General features: G+C 41.7%; 1 protein-coding gene across 2 annotated transcripts in view; it reads left to right on the forward strand.

Moving 5' to 3' along the window:
- MED27 (mediator complex subunit 27) overlaps positions 1-16,859 on the forward strand; it is a 167,528-nt gene that overhangs the window by 61,155 nt on the left and 89,514 nt on the right. For both annotated transcript variants that reach the window (XR_014543975.1, XM_083596884.1), the window contains exon 3: positions 6,233-6,363. Coding sequence is in view for 1 of the 2 variants with exons in the window: in XM_083596884.1 (XP_083453010.1) it covers positions 6,233-6,363 (131 nt within the window). In the remaining variant the exon portion in view is untranslated. The remainder of the gene's footprint in view (positions 1-6,232; positions 6,364-16,859) is intronic.

A 16,859-nucleotide genomic window follows, 5' to 3' on the forward strand; every position in this document is an offset into this window, starting at 1 on the left:
GTTGCATCCTTTTTCCTGTTCTGATAAAGCTGATATTCAAAGCAGCACAGATGATAAAGCCATTCATGTGCACAGCACAGCTTTTTTACATATAGATGTTACAGGGCAACTAATGAAAGCCTGCTTCTTATACTTAACATCAGCAATCAAACATAACACCAAGACATACAGTGGTACCTCTAGATATGAACGGGATCTGTTCTGGAGCCCCATTCGCATCTAGAAGCAAACGTAACTAGTGACGGCATGTCTGCGCACGTGCGCGTCGCTTTTCGCCGCTTCTGTGCATGCACGTGATGTCATTTTGAGCGTCTGCGCATGCGCAAGCGGCACAACCCGGAAGTAACACGCTCCGTTACTTCTGGGTTGCCGCGGAGCGCAACTCGTACGTGCTCAACCCGAAGCACATTCAACCCGAGGTATGACTGTAGTTTGTTTTAACCATGGTTTGTTGAACATGATCTGGCTTACAGAGTAGCAAAGAAACTGCAGTTGGTTTCACCCAATGTTGGCTTTTTTACCCCCTGTCCCTTTTGAAAATACCAGGCTGCTAACCCAAGCTCCATTACAGTGGTCAAGAGCTGACAGGGTCTCAACACATCACCAGTTCCCTTGCCATTGACTAGCTGTAGAAATAGGGCATGGAAGAGGAACACTTTTATCACTTGTTGCACTGTATAGGGGCTTGGAGTGATATGCTGGAAACAAGTGGAATTAAACAGTTGGAGTAGTTCCAATTAGCATAGTTACAGGAATAGTCTCAGAGGTCTGGGGCATAGGTAACATGAAGGTAACTAGGCCAAATGAATTGGCCTAAAGCACTTTTGATTATCTGTGCCTAACAAAGTACAGATGGGTGGGGTACAAACAAACAAACAAATACTTCAGAGTGCAAAGGGTGGCTGGTCCGCCTGCTTACCTGGCACTGACACTGTATCTTTCACATCAACTGGCCAAGGGAAATCTGGGTAATCCTCCAGGAGAATGTTTCATTTCTTGTACAGATGTAAGAAGATGCCATAATAACACCAGCAAACATGTTTTCTTCAACATCCAGCAAAGTGGATGTTCTACTTCAAGTTAGTCTTCCAAAGTGTCTCCTGGCCCTGCATTTGTTGCAGTTGAAGTTCTTACCTATGACTGTTATTTGATCACAGTCCAACACTATGAGCCAGGTCTGCAAGAAGAACCCATAGTCCACAAGGATGACCCAATGCAACGGAGGCTCTCAGAAGAAAATGCCCATTGGTAGTTTGTTTTCAGGTTGTATTGTGGCTTTGCCTGGATACAACGGCATACAGGTCCATGAACTGCCCTTGATGTCTACCATAGCCTGGAATACCATCCTTATTTCAGGCATAGTAATATGTCCCATGGGATTTTGATGCCAAATATGGAAATGAGAAGAATCTAGGTACTTGCCTAGCCAAAAGAAATCTAGTTCATGAAAACATTGGATTATTTCCCTCTTTTCTTCCACTTTAATCAAGCCCTCCAAATATAGATAATTGATATTATGGTCAGCGGCTGGTGTGCAGAGTGGCATGGAAACACAGGGGCTAAGCTCTGTGGCATGCACCGAGCCTCCGACCAGGCCCCACTCAGCAGTCCCACTAGGCTGATGCTTCACTCTCCCAGGTCCACACCACGGTCCGACCCGGCTCTGACAGCCTCTGCAGTTCCGCCCGTTTTCCCAAATACAGTGACAGGAGGAACGGCAGTGGTGCAAATGGCTCCTTGTTCAGCAGACGACCATCGTTTTTGTGTTGATTGCCATCTTGTCACACCGGAAGTCCTCCTTGGATGTTCTTGTTGAAGTTTTTGCAGCCTGTGGACTTTCCAACCCTGAAGGTGATGCTGGGAAGCAAGTTTGTGTTTTGATGGCACAGCAAGCTGCAATTAATCTTAAAACTGATACAAAAACTTCCAAACTCCTGTTTCCTAGTCATGCTGGCAGAGGAGGGAGAAACACACACTGCAGTTCATTCAAATAACACTAAACTATGGTTTGGCATTGCATTTGATTGAGGCTACAATCTACTTCTGGTCTGACAGCTGATAACATATACTAGTTAATTCTGGCATGATGCCAAATGATGGTTAAACAGAACTGAACCATAGACCTCTGCCTATTAAATATGATAGCATTGGAGATAGGGCCTTGTGCCATGAATGGATTTCATGGAAATCCTTAAGTGTCCATGATTAGAAACATTGCCAAGCCGAAATATCTCTGCTAATCTTGCAGAGATTAAATCATATATTTTATGGACCATATTAGTTGAATTAGCTGTAGTATCTTGGTTCCTCCTTTAGACCTAAAAGCTAAGAAAATGTTTCCAGCTTGGGGGAAAAAGGAGCCTGTTCTGTGAAATACAGTATATGGTGCTTAAATAATGTATAAATCAGGTTGGACAGGAGCTGCCTGTCAGTTTTATTAACTTTGACCTTTTCTCCCATTATAAAGATGGTTTGGTAAATATTTAATGGGCCCTTATAGATCTTGACAGTTGGATCTCTGTTCCTGGAAGCAGAATTAGGTGGGCAGGAGTGCCTGTATTACATGCAATTAACAAACACAGTTTAATCAGAAAGACTTGGCCTTCAAAGGCAAAAAACGTGTTCTGGTTTTGAATAATAATACATTTTTTTTAAAAAAAATCACTATGCTTTCAGATAATGCCCTCCAAAGCAGAAATCCTATAAGGTAGTTTCAGCATGGGACCCCCCTCACCCCTTTTTAAATGGCACAATTCAAAATCTAGCTCTGATTAGTGCAGATGTTTGTGCCATGTCCATTGTGCAGACTTCTAAATTGGGCGAAGTCACCCCATCCTGTGTCGCTTGGTCTATAACAAGCCTTCCTCTTCCAGACTGGTCCACCAGGGTCTAAATGGCTGAGCTTGCATTGGTCTTAATAAGATGTCATGAAAGGAAGGGAAGGGTAAATGTATAGAGTCAGAAAAGGGTCTCTTGCCAAGTTAGTGGTGCCTTTAATTCCATGAAAAGGTGGTTCATATTGCTCTCACTGCAAATTCTAGTAGCAAAGATTGAAAATGGGATTGCTTGACATTTTGAAACATTGTCTTTCAAACATGTACTGTCCCTTGCATTCATTGATTTTTATTTAAGGAATCTGTGGGAGAAAAACAAATTTTAGCAAAATTCGTTGGCCTAAGATGAGCATGCTAGAGTGAAATGATACCCAGTCCTCTCTAGCAGAGAGTAACTCCACTTCTATTAAGAATGCTATACATCTTTGTATCATTGTCTAGATCACATGGTAAATGGGTCAAGAAAACAGAAAGTTGTTATGATGCAGAATGGGATGTTCTAAAACAGACAGTTTGCTCTTTGCTGGATGGTGTCATTAATTTGTAGAGTGTTTTCTGAAAACTCCCAACTCCAATCAACCCTGGCTGACAGCACATGGTTACGGATGATGTTTAATATGGCAACATCTCAGGGGCCACAACTTCCCCACCCTTGACTTAATGGGACCATTTCAGCAAAACAATTTAACTTTGAATAACAGGTGCTGGATAATAAGACACCTTGCTTCCCGGAGGCACCTGTTCAAAGCATAGTGCTGAACTCGATGGACCCTTGATGGGATTCAACAAGTCTGTGGCTATTTGGGACACATTGGATCGACAGACTTACTTGGTCTTACAACTCTGCTGCCATATATGAAATGCATGATTTCTTATATCTTCCCCGTAATGTTTCTGATAAGCTTTGTCCATCTTCCTTTGTCCCCTTGGATAACTTTTTTTTTAAAGGAAGGTAACCATATTAGTAAAGGTAAAGGGACCCCTGACCATTATCAATTACTTATCAATTACTTTAATGGTACAATTATTTAATGTCATTATTTCAAATGACTATCTTTTGTGATTAAATATGTAAAAGGTAAAGGGACCCCTGACCATTAGGTCCAGTCGTGGCCGACTCTGGGGTTGCGGCGCTCATCTCGCTTTATTGGCCGAGGGAGCCAGCGTACAGCTTCCGGGTCATGTGGCCAGCATGACTAAGCCGCTTCTGGCGAATCAGAGCAGTGCGTGGAAACGCTGTTTACCTTCCCGCCGGAGTGGTACCTATTTATCTACTTGCACTTTGATGTGCTTTCGAACTGCTAGGTTGGCAGGAGCAGGGACTGAGCAATGGGAGCTCACCCCGTCGTGGGGATTCAAACCGCCGACCTTCTGATTGGCAAGTCCTAGGCTCTGTGGTTTAACCCACACCGCCACCCGCGTCCCGATTAAATATGAGTGACCTGCAAATTATCATAACTGATTTTGGTTGTTGTGGGATTTTTTGTGTTGTACAAAATGTCCTGAAACTTGACCAATCAATTAATTTTCTTTGGACCAGTCAAATACTCAGCCCTTATTTCCTTATATGATTGAGCGCTCTAGGCAAGAAATGTGCAGTGATCTGCAGAAAGTGGACTTGTAATTGGCATGGTTTTCTCAAAATTTGGGACCAGAAGGCCTTTAAGATGTCCAGCTCTGCTAAGCATTTTGCAAAGAGCAGCACAAGGGAGGGTGTTTTTTTCCCCATTGGCACGTAAAATACTGCCAGAAAGGAAGTTGGCCATGCTCAGATGGTTGTGGCAGCAAAGGTGCAGTGCACATTCCTCTGATTAGTTTGTTACCTTAGCTTATGGAGAACATTGTCACTCTTTATAATTGTGGACTCAGCACTGACAGGATTGGATCCAGAGATTGGGTCACTGAGTAGCTAGAGTATTGGTATTGGTGGGCTCAGGAAACTCCAAAGTTTGCCAGAGTATGCTAACATTGCTAACATGTGGGATGGCACTTCCCCTTGAGTAGATTAGGCAGAGGCACTCTCAGTCTTCTGCCTCCTCTCCAGGGGAAGGAGCCATCCCATACCCCAGACCAACCCTGTCTAAGGCTGGATTAGGTTGGGTCCAACTGAGTTTCTCAGGATTCTTAGCTTTGTTAGTGTTTCTTTAGTGTAATTTCACTTTTTGGTGGTGGTACTGTTTTTTCTTTTATTTTCAACTGTCCTCTTCTGTTTACTTTGCTGTGCTTACTTACCCCCATTTTTACTTTGATTTCCCCCTCACAGTTTGCTTGTTTGCTATTTCTCTATTATTTGTGTAGTTTTATTCCCCCATCTCCCTAGTGAGGTAAGTGGTAAAGGGAGAGATTTGCCTATAGCAGAGAATATAAAGTAAAACTAAAAGTTTGCCTGGACTTCTTTTCTCTCAGTTTGACTGCAGTGATCACCGTTTAGGTGAACACAGCATTTTTGGTGGGTCCCATTGATAATTTAGCAAAGTGGTGGTGCCATTTTGGATGGGCCCTTAGCTTGTGTTTTTAAGTGCTTCTTCCCCTCAGCTTGGTTGTCCTACTGAGTTCTGTGCCAATTAAACCCTACATGATCACCTGTCTCCCCTCTTATACCACTTTATGCATCTGAGGTGGTAGACTGTAATCCATGACAATATATATTCTAATAAATTTGTTAGCTTTTAATGCGCCCCTGGAGTCTTTGTGGGCTTTGCTGCAGCAGGCTACCACTAGCCCTCAGAAAATTCTTGAGATTTCTTTTATTTCTTCAGATTTATTCTATTTAAAATAATTAATACTTGTAGCAAATCTATGCTAGGTAGCCATGTAATTCCTGGATCAAAAAGCTGGGCTGGTTGGATAGGTGGAATGCATGGCTTAGGCCAATATAGTTTTTGCTTTCTAGCACCTAGGTTCTTTTCAGCTGTAGAGATCCCCTGTGTCTTGCCAATGCCAGCTGTGGGTTCATTGTCTAAGAATAAAAGGAGAATTGACTTTTACAATGTAAGAATCCTGAACTGTCTTTTGATGACTCTCTCTGTGAAAAGCATGAAGAGCATTTGGATAGATACTTGTGAAATATTTCATTGCCATCTCCTAAGCTGACAGCTGATATCCCAGGCATGTTCACACTTGTGAAAGTGCTGTAACCTCTAGACAAGTGTAGGAGTGTTTGCCAAAATATCATAAAATGCTATGCAGTAAATGATCATCATACCCCCCACCCCCGCCACTGCCACTGTGCTTTATAAAGGAAGAACTTAGAAGGCCCCAAGCTGTGCTTTTGTTGAAGGAAACGTTTTGGTTCTGAGCTCAATCATGTATGTGTAGCATGTAAAGTCCAAACTTGTGAAATGTTTCAAAGAAAAGGGTTATTAACTGATTCCATATCCTCTCTCCCTCTTTTCTAGTTGCAGTACCATGCAGGGCTGGCGTCTGGTCTTCTGAATCAGCAGTCTTTGAAACGGTCAGCCAACCAAATGGGGGTGTCTGCCAAGCGGAGACCGAAAGCCCAGCCTACCACCCTAGTGCTTCCACCTCAGTAAGTACTAAAGGTGTAGTGTGGGGGGGGAGAAGAAAGAAAGAGAATACACACACACACAAACAAACAAACAAACAAACACACACACATGCAGAGAGAGAGAGAGAGAAATTGCAGTACAATAACATTCTATTTAAATACATTTTTAAAAGAATGAGAGAGGAGGGTGGAGTGTAAAAGCTGTTCTGCCAAGTTTACTTACTTAAGTTCAATATGTGTCTACCTGCTGCTGTTCTGTAATTCACCATTTTTGTCCCTAAAACCTGCAAAGAAAAAATGAATTTCTGAAAACACCCAGGCACCTTGGCAATCTTTTAAATAATTTTTAGGGAGCTTTCAAAAACATTGAAATGTGTTTAGGATCATCCAGCATTTTCCCTGAAAGGTTGAGGAAAACCCTCCTTTCCACCCAAGCCCCACCCCACCCCAACCTAAAACTCAACTTGGGGCAAGAGAAGACAAAGATGGTAGATCTTCAGGCATACCAGCCTTAAGTCACACTGGATTTTTGCTGATCAGGTGTCCTCTGGGTACTCTCTGAAAAGGAAATATATACAGAGCATTGCTTTTCTGGTGAGGTTCCCGGGACTTGGTAGTTCCAGTCCAGTCTTTGGTGGTAAAAGTTCTCAGGATGAGGAACGGGACAACTTCTGCTTTTAAGTTTTTGAGGATGCTTTGGGTCAGAGGGAGATGGAAGCTGTTCATGTGATTGTGGCAAAGAGTCTGTATTCCCTCCAGTTCTGCTCTGGAGATCTTGAAAGCAGCCTTGATCAAATTCTTGAGGCATTGAGTGAGGAAGGAACATGACTTGGATCTGTCTAAATAGTTAATTGAATCACAGCCTCTGGCTTTACTTTTGGTGGAGGGATCCACAATGAAACAAATAGGATGGGCAAACCTCTTTTTTCACTTGCTGATAAGAAACAAGAGACCTGAAGTTGAATGTATGGTTCTGTTAATCTAAACGGTTGTGATTTTTTAAAAATAACCTTTATACAGGCCGCTTGTTTATTGTATGTTTATTTTATATTAGAATGCAGACACTTTTTGCAGGCTACATGCAGTTAAGTTCAGTAACTATAAAGACTCTAGCAATCAGCAATTTGCGTAGTCTGGTTCTGATGCCAAGCACAAAAACCCCCACCACCATGCAACAAAGCTTATAAATTAATCAAATTCTTAAAATATTTAGTGACATATATAGAGGAATTATCACAATAAGAAATGATGCATAAGACGTTAGTGTGGTGCTCTGAGCCCCCTTCTCTCAGAAGCATGCTTTTTCATTCAGGTATGAAACCTGTGCTGCTGAGTGTCTAGTTTTGAGATAATCAGCATCCTCTTTGCCACCAGTCTACATAGTTATGTGACACAGGAGACCCAAAGGAAGAACTAAGTCCTTAGCACAAAGACTAACAGAAAGAAAAAGTAAATATTGCCTCCTACCACCATCTCTGTTGCAACAGAAAGCAATTGCATATGGATATTTGGATATCTTACCATTGTACAATATCTATATAGCTGAACTTAGTGAGCCAGATAAATTCTTGCAGAGATTGAGAAAAGGGCCAAATGCACACTTGAAATCCTAGCCCTTGTTGTATTTAGGAGTGTTAAGCAGATTTCTTATAATCAGTGAAGCAATGAAGCCTCATCTAATATAAGGAAAGTTTGTGCTATTGAGTTACAGTGGTACCTCTGGTTACGTACTTAATTCGTTCTGGAGGTCCGTTCTTAACCTGAAACTGTTCTTAACCTGAAGCACAACTTTAGCTAATGGGGCCTCCCGCTGCTGCCGCGCCGCTGTGGCGCGATTTCTGTTCTCATCCTGAAGCAAAGTTCTTAACCTGAGGTACTATGTCTGGGTTAGCGGAGGCTGTAACCCGAGATACCACTGTATCATTAAAATAGTGGTGGCCAAACTTTTTCAACTGGAGGGCCACATTCCCTGTTGGCCAGCCCTCCAAAGGGCTGCATGTCAGTACTGGCCATGGCCAAAGGAAAGATGAGTGTGGCCAAAGTGGGCAAGCCGACCCTATACTCTCTTGTATACTACATACCATGTGTGCACCACAGACCTCTCATGCATGCTTATGTGCATTCATTGTAACCTTTCCTCCCTGCAGTCTCTTCCTCTTGTTGCTCATCTGATTAGAAAATGCTGGAGCAGCAAGGAAGAGAGGGCTTTAGAGGGGACACTCAAATATACACACGTGTGGGGTTGACTTCCTACACCTCTCACCTTCCAGCTCCTGATTACTTTGCTTGTTGATGATCGCATTTGACCTTTCCAGCCAGAGAGCTGCTCAAACAGGTTAATCAAGGAGTTCAGATGAACTGCTTATGCTTACTATCTCTTCCCTCTGCTCCCATAAGTGATCAGTAGAAGAAGGAAGGATACCCCCAAGCACAGTGGGGTGCTTCCTAATAATATCTATATCTGTTCAGCCACCATATATATAACCTCAGATTACACTGTTAATGCCACTTACATTCCCTTGCCTTGTTTTCACTGCTGCCACTGAATAACTGTTAGTTGTATCTGGTTGACTGACCAAATCCAAAGAGTACTCCCTAATACTTCCTCATCATCCTGGAAAAAGTGACAAGTGGGGTGCTACAGGGTTTTTTCCTGGACTTTTTGTTGCTCAACGTCTTTATAAACAACTTGGAGGAAGGAATTGAGGGAATGCTCACCAAATTTGCCAATGACACCAAACTGGAAAGGGTAACAAGTGCCACAGAAGATAGAATCAGCATTCAAAATCAGATTGGATAACTGGTCCCAAACTAACACAGTGAATTTCAATAGGGACAAATGCAAGGTTCTGCATGTAGACAGGAAGAACCACCCGCACAAATATAAGATGAGGGACGCATGGCTTGCAGTAGTGTACATGTGAAAAGGTTCTAGGAATCATGGAAGTGTACGGTTGGAAAGGACCATAAGTGTCAACTTGTCCTACCCCCTGCAGTGCAGGAATCTTTTTGCCCAGTGTTGCGCTTGGACCCGCAGCCCTGTGATTAAGATGCTCATGCTCTACCAACTGAGGTGATACAGCAGCAGCAGAAAAAAAAAGCTAATGCTATTCTGGATTGCATCAACAGAAGTATAGTGTCCAGATCAAGGGAAGTACTAGTACCACTCTATTCTGCCTTGGTCAGACCCCACCGGGAATACTCTGTCCACTTCTGGGGACCACAATTTAAAAAGGATATTGACAAGCTGAAACGTGCATGGAGGAAGGCAACCAAGATGATAAAGGGTCTGGAAGCCAAGCCTTATGAGGAATGGTTGATGGATTGTGTATGTTTACCTGTAGAATTGAAGACTGAGAGGAGATATGAAAGCCATCTTCAAATATTTAAAGGACTGTCCCACGGAAGATGGAGCAAGCTTGTTTTCTCCTGCTCCAGTGGTTAGGACCCAGACCAATAGCTTCAAGTTTCAAGAAAGGGGATTCCAACTAAACATCAGGAAGAACTTTTTGTCAGTAAGCACTTTTCAACAGTGGAAAGAACTACTTCAGGGGATTGTGGACTCTACATCCTTGGAGGTTTTTAAGCAGAGGTTGAACTGTCATCTGTTATGGAATCTTTAGTTAGTCCTGTATTGCAGGGGACTAGATGAGCCTTGGAGTCCCTTCCAACTCTTTAGTTCTATGATTATATGATACTACACAAACAGGTTGAATTAGATGACGCTCAGGGTCTCTTCCAGTGCTGCAATTCTATGATTCATTTACAGTGTCTTAATCTATTTTAATTTGTTCCAAAGGAAAAATGATTTAGAAATGGCACTTGGCATGATATCATATCTGTTCGTATAGTTCAGGTCAAAGGGATTTTTCTGCAGCCCAAGAACAAAATTATGTGGGAAAGCCATTTGTATATGGCTTTTCTGGCAGCTGTTTACTCTTTTACTTGAGTGGGTGGTTCTGATCTCTTGATCTGAAAGAAGAATCCAAGATTCCCATCACATTTCATGCCAAATCATCCTTGGCAAAACTGCCTAGTTCCAAGTCTGTTAAAGGCTGGTTTTCTAGACAGTAGTATAGTCCACTATCTTTAAAGTATTAAAGTATTAAAGGAAATACATGGAAATACCATATAGAGAGTTTGTGCGAAGACCATTGCACCATAACTCCAGACTAAAACTGAATTGGCATATGCAAAGGGGAAGGAGAAATAAAAAATACCAGCTGCCAGGAAGATCAGTTATGCTATGGGCGTGGATAAGAGGGCAATTAACTTATCAGCCAGAGGCTTGGAAAAGGTGAGATTGTGGTGCATCCTCAAGTTATGGATGTGATACTTGGGACAGAGGGCCTTATATGCAAGGGTTGATGATTTCACATGATATGGAGGGTAGTATTGACTGGATAGGTATGCATAGTAACAATAATGCATTATATAGCTATACCGTTCTTAATATAGGTTAAAGTACTGGATAATAGTCATGTGGTAAATATATTATGCATGATAAAGAGTTATTTTTCTTTTTGTAAAATGGGAGCAGTAGATTTCCATAGGAGAGTTAGCCTTCAGTGCCCTGTTGGATCAGGCCAAAGACCCTTCTTATCCAACATCCTGTTCTCATAGTGACCAGCTAAATGCATCTGGGAAGTCTACAAGCAGGTCACAAGTGCAATAGTCCTCTCCTGCTTCCCAGCCACTAGTATTCAGTGGCACATCATTTCTCATATTGGAGGTAACATAGTCATTATGACTGCTAGCCATTGCAAAAGCCTTACCCTCCACCATTTTTTTAATGAACCATATGGGCCTTAGGAAACTTCTTTTACACAACCTGCATTAGTCTTGCTTTGAGAATTGTAGATGTTAAAAATGACACTTCACCCAGCATTATTGATTAAGGCAACATGATGTGTCAGAAAGTTAACCCCCCCTTGTGAAATTGGCTTTATGAGTCCTTCCTAGCATTGTGTTGTGCATACTTCAAAGCCACTTTGAAGCTGTTAACCTTGAGTGGAGACTTTGTTCCATTGTCTTGACCTTCTGAGATGTTTCAAAAGCTCCAGTTTGCTACCAGGTATAGGTAGGGGAACCAGTAGAAATGCCAGGATAGGTTAAAAGTGAATGTGATGGGAGAGAGTTCCGGAAGCAACTTTTTATTGTTGTCTGGCTTACCTTTAGCTTCAAACACTTGGTTGCTGAGAGATTGCCATTAGTGGGACTTTTCCTGGAGTCCTGGCTGCAGAGTAGGCTCAGCGGGTCACATAATTTTGTTAGTGGTTTTTCTTTCTCTCCAGTTGGCTCATTATTCTTTATTAGACTGTCAAGAAAAATAGAAGAACCACTAAAATTAAATAATTGCTTAAAAATGGGGGAGCACTTCTTATCCCTTTGGACCATCCTTCTTTGAGAAAACAGATTTTTCAGTTGCTCAGGGTTCTCTGGTTGACAACTTGATTTACTGCAGGGGCCTAAACACATTTTGGGGAAAGGAGGGAGGACGGAAACTTTTTATCATGTGGCTTTCCCCCATGCTGCTTAAATTTTGACATTGCCCTTAGTTCCTGTTAGTATTACAAGGTACATCCAGTGTTCTACATTCCCCATTCGCCAGCCGTGTTTTGCGACTGGCCATAGTCCAGTTGCAACCAAGCAGCCATGTCTTGTCACCAGGTTTGGTGACTGCCATATCCACCATTTGGCTGTTGCGCAAGTTAGCTGGCTTAAGACGAAGCATGGCAGCAAAAACTAAAGCAGGCTAATGGGGAGGAGCACATGGCTCCAATAAGGGGCTTGGGTGGGGTGTAGGGCTGGACGATGTTAGGATTTCAACATCACAATATATCACCAGATAAACATTGTGATCTGACAGTACAACACAATGTTGAAACAAACTGCATTGGCCCCAGCCCATGAGGCGCAGGGTGAAACTGCCACAGCTCTAACCACAGGAGCTGAGGCACTTTCACTGCAATGCTTTGCAGGCAGGGACAAACACAGCTTGTTTGTGCTGCTCAACTGGGGGGCAGGACAGCTCCCGCCCCCCAGCTGAGCGAGCCCCAATGTCTCTCTTGAGGAGCAAGCAGCTGTGTGCCCCTGAATGGAGAGGTTTAAAGGAGCCCCTGCCCATCTCCAGCTCGCGCAAGCCGGAGGTGAGGTGAGGGCTCCGTTTAGTGGAAGAGGGGAGCTGGGGGGGAATGGCATTGCCAACCAATGTGCCGGACGGGAACTCTAGTTCCTTGCCCTTGGTTTGGAGGGGGCTACACTGCTTTCAGACAGGCCAAGGGGGAACTACAGAAAGAATGTAGTTGGTCAAGGCAGCTGTGGACTCAGAAAGATTGAAAACCTCTGTCTTAAAGTGCAGTGGAGAGTCTTTGTAGTCTTACGTATAGAAGTGGACAGTGCAGTAAGATTTGCTGTGCAGCAAGGAGGTGGTCAATTAATACTAAGCAAATCAAAGGTTGCTATTAAAACTTTTCAAGAGAGTGAGTGAGGTGAAATGTACGTAGCAATAATTTCAGCTGCTTCAAATTTCCTTAGTATTACGCAAATTTTGCTCTTTCTCCCTTACTGGCAAATGCTGCATTAAGTAACAATATTCATTAAATACCATAGAGATGATATGCAATAAAGAAATAATCCAGAGACCTGGGTTTGTGCTTCTCCCTAGAAGAGTTAATATAATTAAAGATTAAAATACTGTGTGCATTCTCAAACATAGAGATACCTTTTTGTACATGATGGGAATTGCATTAATAAGGAAGAGATCATTTTCCAATAACTTTCAATACAAGAGACATCCCCAATATCCTCACTCTTGCTAGTTTATCACACGACTCCTTTAGTATTACTTTTTCAAGGTAATGAATTAGCAACTGGCTCTGCTCCAGAAAAGAAATACAAGCTGGAAGTGTGTCTTTTTCTGCATTCAGTCTTGTGATGTCGTTGTTAGGAATGTGCAATACATCTTTTTCTTCCCAGATTGCATTTTGCTCATCTCAGATTTCCTTTGTTGAAATCTCATTCATTTTGTGTTGCCTTCATTGCTTATCATTTTTTTTTTTTGCTTGTTTCAATATTATTTTATCTTCTTACATTTATAGTCCACCTTTCTTCAATCATAGAGCCCAAGGTAGCATACACATGGTTCCCATGCGGTCACCCATTCTGGCACTGACCACACTCTGACCTGCATAGCTTCAGCAAAGTGGTGGCCTCATGCACCTTCAGACTGTATCCAAGACTCATTATTCAAGTTTTTGCCTCTTTTTCTTTTAAAAAGTGTTTTGTTGCAACTGCCTATATCAGCAGAGGAGCAGAACTCAACAGTTACCATTCTGAGGTTGGGAAGAAGGGAGGAGGCAGCTGCCATAAAAAAAATGTGAGAGCTCCTATTCTTATTTATTTGCTTATTTATAAAAATATTTATATATTGTTGTATCATGAAAATATTTCAAAGTGGTTTACAACATAAAAACATAAAATTATACAATAAATCATTAAAAGTTAAAAACAAGTTAAAAGCAAAAAGAATTTAAAACAACATCAATAAACCATTGTGGGTGAGAGACTCTTAATTGCCTGCATAGGCCTGGCAGAATAGAATTTTTCCCAGCAGGTTTTAAAAAGTTAGCACAGAAGGCACCTGCTGAATCTCCATTGGTAGGGCGTTCCACAGGACTGGGCATATGAAGCTAAAGGCTACGTTTCTTGTCGTCAAATGTGTCTCACCAGTTTGGAGAATGACTATAGACACTCCTGCAGATAATCTCAGTGATATATTCCTTTTTTTTAAAAATAATATTTATTACTTTTCCAACAATTTAAACACTACAAAACAAAATGAACAATACAATACAATACAAAAACACTACATAAGACTAACACATTAAACTAACAAAACAAAATAAAAACAGTTTAAAACACATCAAACAATTTCAATATCTTATCTTTCATTCCCTTATTTCAACGACCTCCTCACACCTCCCTTTTTGTATTCCACTTCTGTTAATTGTTTCAGCAATTCCTTTCCATCTTCCTCTGTTTCCTATCCTATAATTATCTTAACATATTCTAACCTTATTTTTTCCTTTAATACTCTAATAATCTATTTATACTTAATTCCTTATAACATTTCTACTAAAGCCATATAACTTCATTCCCACATTTTTCTAACATTCATTAATTTTACAGTATTTCTGTAAATAGTCTTTAAACTTTTTCCAGTCTTCTTCCACTGACTCTTCTCCCTGGTCTTGGATTCTGCCAGTCATTTCCGCCAGTTCCATATAGTCCATCAACTTCATCTGCCATTCTTCCCGGGTGGGTAAATCTTGTGTCTTCCAATACTTCGCGATAAGTATTCTTGCTGCTGTTGTTGCATACATAAAAAATATTCTATCCTTCTTTGGCATCAATTGGCCGACCATGCCCAGGAGAAAGGCCTCTGGTTTCTTCAGGAAGGTATATTTGAATACCTTTTTCATTTCGTTATAAATCATCTCCCAGAATGTCTTAATCCTTGGGCATGTCCACCAAAGGTGAAAGAATGTACCTTCAGTCTCATTACATTTCCAACATTTGTTATTGGGCAAATGGTAAATTTTTGCAAGCTTGACTGGTGTCATGTACCACCTATAAATCATTTTCATTAAATTTTCTCTTGGGGCATTGCATGCCGTGAATTTCATACCTGTGGTCCATAACTGTTCCCAGTCAGCCATCTTAATGTTATGTCCAACGTCTTGTGCACATTTAATCATAGCTGATTTTACCATTTCATCCTGAGTGTTCCATTTCAACAGCAAGTTATACATTCTTGACAAATTCTTGATTTTTGAATCTAACAATTCTGTTTCCAATTTTGATTTTTCCACCTGGAAGCCAACTTTTTTGTCCAAATTGTATGCCTCCATTATTTGGTAATAATGGAGCCAATCTCGCACTTTAATTTTCAATTTTTCAAAGCTCTGCAGTTTTATTCTGTCTCCATCTTGTTCCAGAATTTCCCAATATTTTGGCCATTTGGCCTCCATATTGAGTTTTTTCTGTGCCTTCGCTTCCATTGGTGACAACCATCTTGGGGTTTTCTTTTCTAACAAATCCTTATATCTTATCCAAACATTAAACAATGCTTTTCTAACAATGTGATTTTTAAACGCTTTATGTGCCTTTACCTTATCGTACCACAGATATGCATGCCAGCCAAATGCATTATTGAAGCCTTCTAAATCCAACACGTCAGTGTTTTCAAGAAGCAACCATTCTCTCAGCCAGCAAAAACAGCTGATTCATAATAAAGTTTAAGGTCTGGCAGGGCAAATCCACCTCTTTCTTTAGCATCAGTTAATATCTTAAATTTTATTCGAGGCCTCGAAGAAGCCTCGATATATTCCAGTTTGATCACTGGTTTCAGGCAATCCCTGACACTTTCTCACCAAGTGTCCCACAGCAATGCTGTGTTTGGACTCTCTGGGGGATAATAGTGGCCAGAAGTAGCAATAAATAAAGAGCAGAAGAGCCCTGCTGGATTGGGCCAGTGGCCCATCTAGTCCCACATTCATTTCCCATGGTGGCCAACCAGATGCCTGTGGTGCACTCACAAGTAGGATCTGAGTACAAGACCACTGTCCCCTCCTGCAGTTTCCAGCAACTAGTATTCAGAAGTATTAACTGCCTCCAAATGCAGAGGGGGAGTTGCACCTTTCTCTCTGTTATTTTGATTGCCCTCTTCTGATCCTCCTCCAAATATATCTACAGTGGTACCTCGGGTTAAGAACTTAATTTGTTCTGGAGGTCCGTTCTTAACCTGAAACTGTTCTTAACCTGAAGCACCACTTTAGCTAATGGGGCCTCCTGCTGCCGCCGCCGCCACCCAATTTCTGTTCTCATCCTGAAGCAAAGTTCTTAACCCGAGGTACTATTTCTGGGTTAGCGGAGTCTGTAACCTGAAGCGTATGTAACCTGAGGTACCACTGTAATAGGAATGTTCCTTTGTACATTCATTTCAGGATGGATGCAAATTTGATCAAATAATTCCTGCTCAATTCAGTTTTCCATTAGTCGTGAAATGAGTGCACTTCCCTAGCACTGATACTGGTTTAACAGTATGATATTTGCCTTTTCAGGCCCCTATTTTAACTTAGAGTGTCATGACAAAGGATGCATGCACACCATACGCCAAGCCATGCACTTTCAATGTACGGTGTGTCTGCAGCCAAAGTAATGAGGACTGTATAAATGGTGTAAAAACCAGGATTGGCAACTGGTATCCTAGAGACCAAGTCTGGCTCTCCAATGCTTCTGTTTATCTATCCTCCCACAGTATGCGCATACTATGTATATGTGTGTGTGTGTGAGAGAGAGAGAGAGAGAGAGAGAGAATATAATCCCCCATTTATACGCCTGTCATCATCAGTAACGCAGGTGAATTGTTGGTAACACTCTCACCTTCCCTCGTGTTCCCTATGGGGAACAAGAGCAGTGGCTCAGTCTGAGTTTTCAGTTGGTTGCTGTTACAT

Source organism: Podarcis filfolensis, assembly GCF_964270895.1.
Source record: "Podarcis filfolensis genome assembly, chromosome: Z".
NCBI lineage: Eukaryota > Metazoa > Chordata > Lepidosauria > Squamata > Lacertidae > Podarcis > Podarcis filfolensis.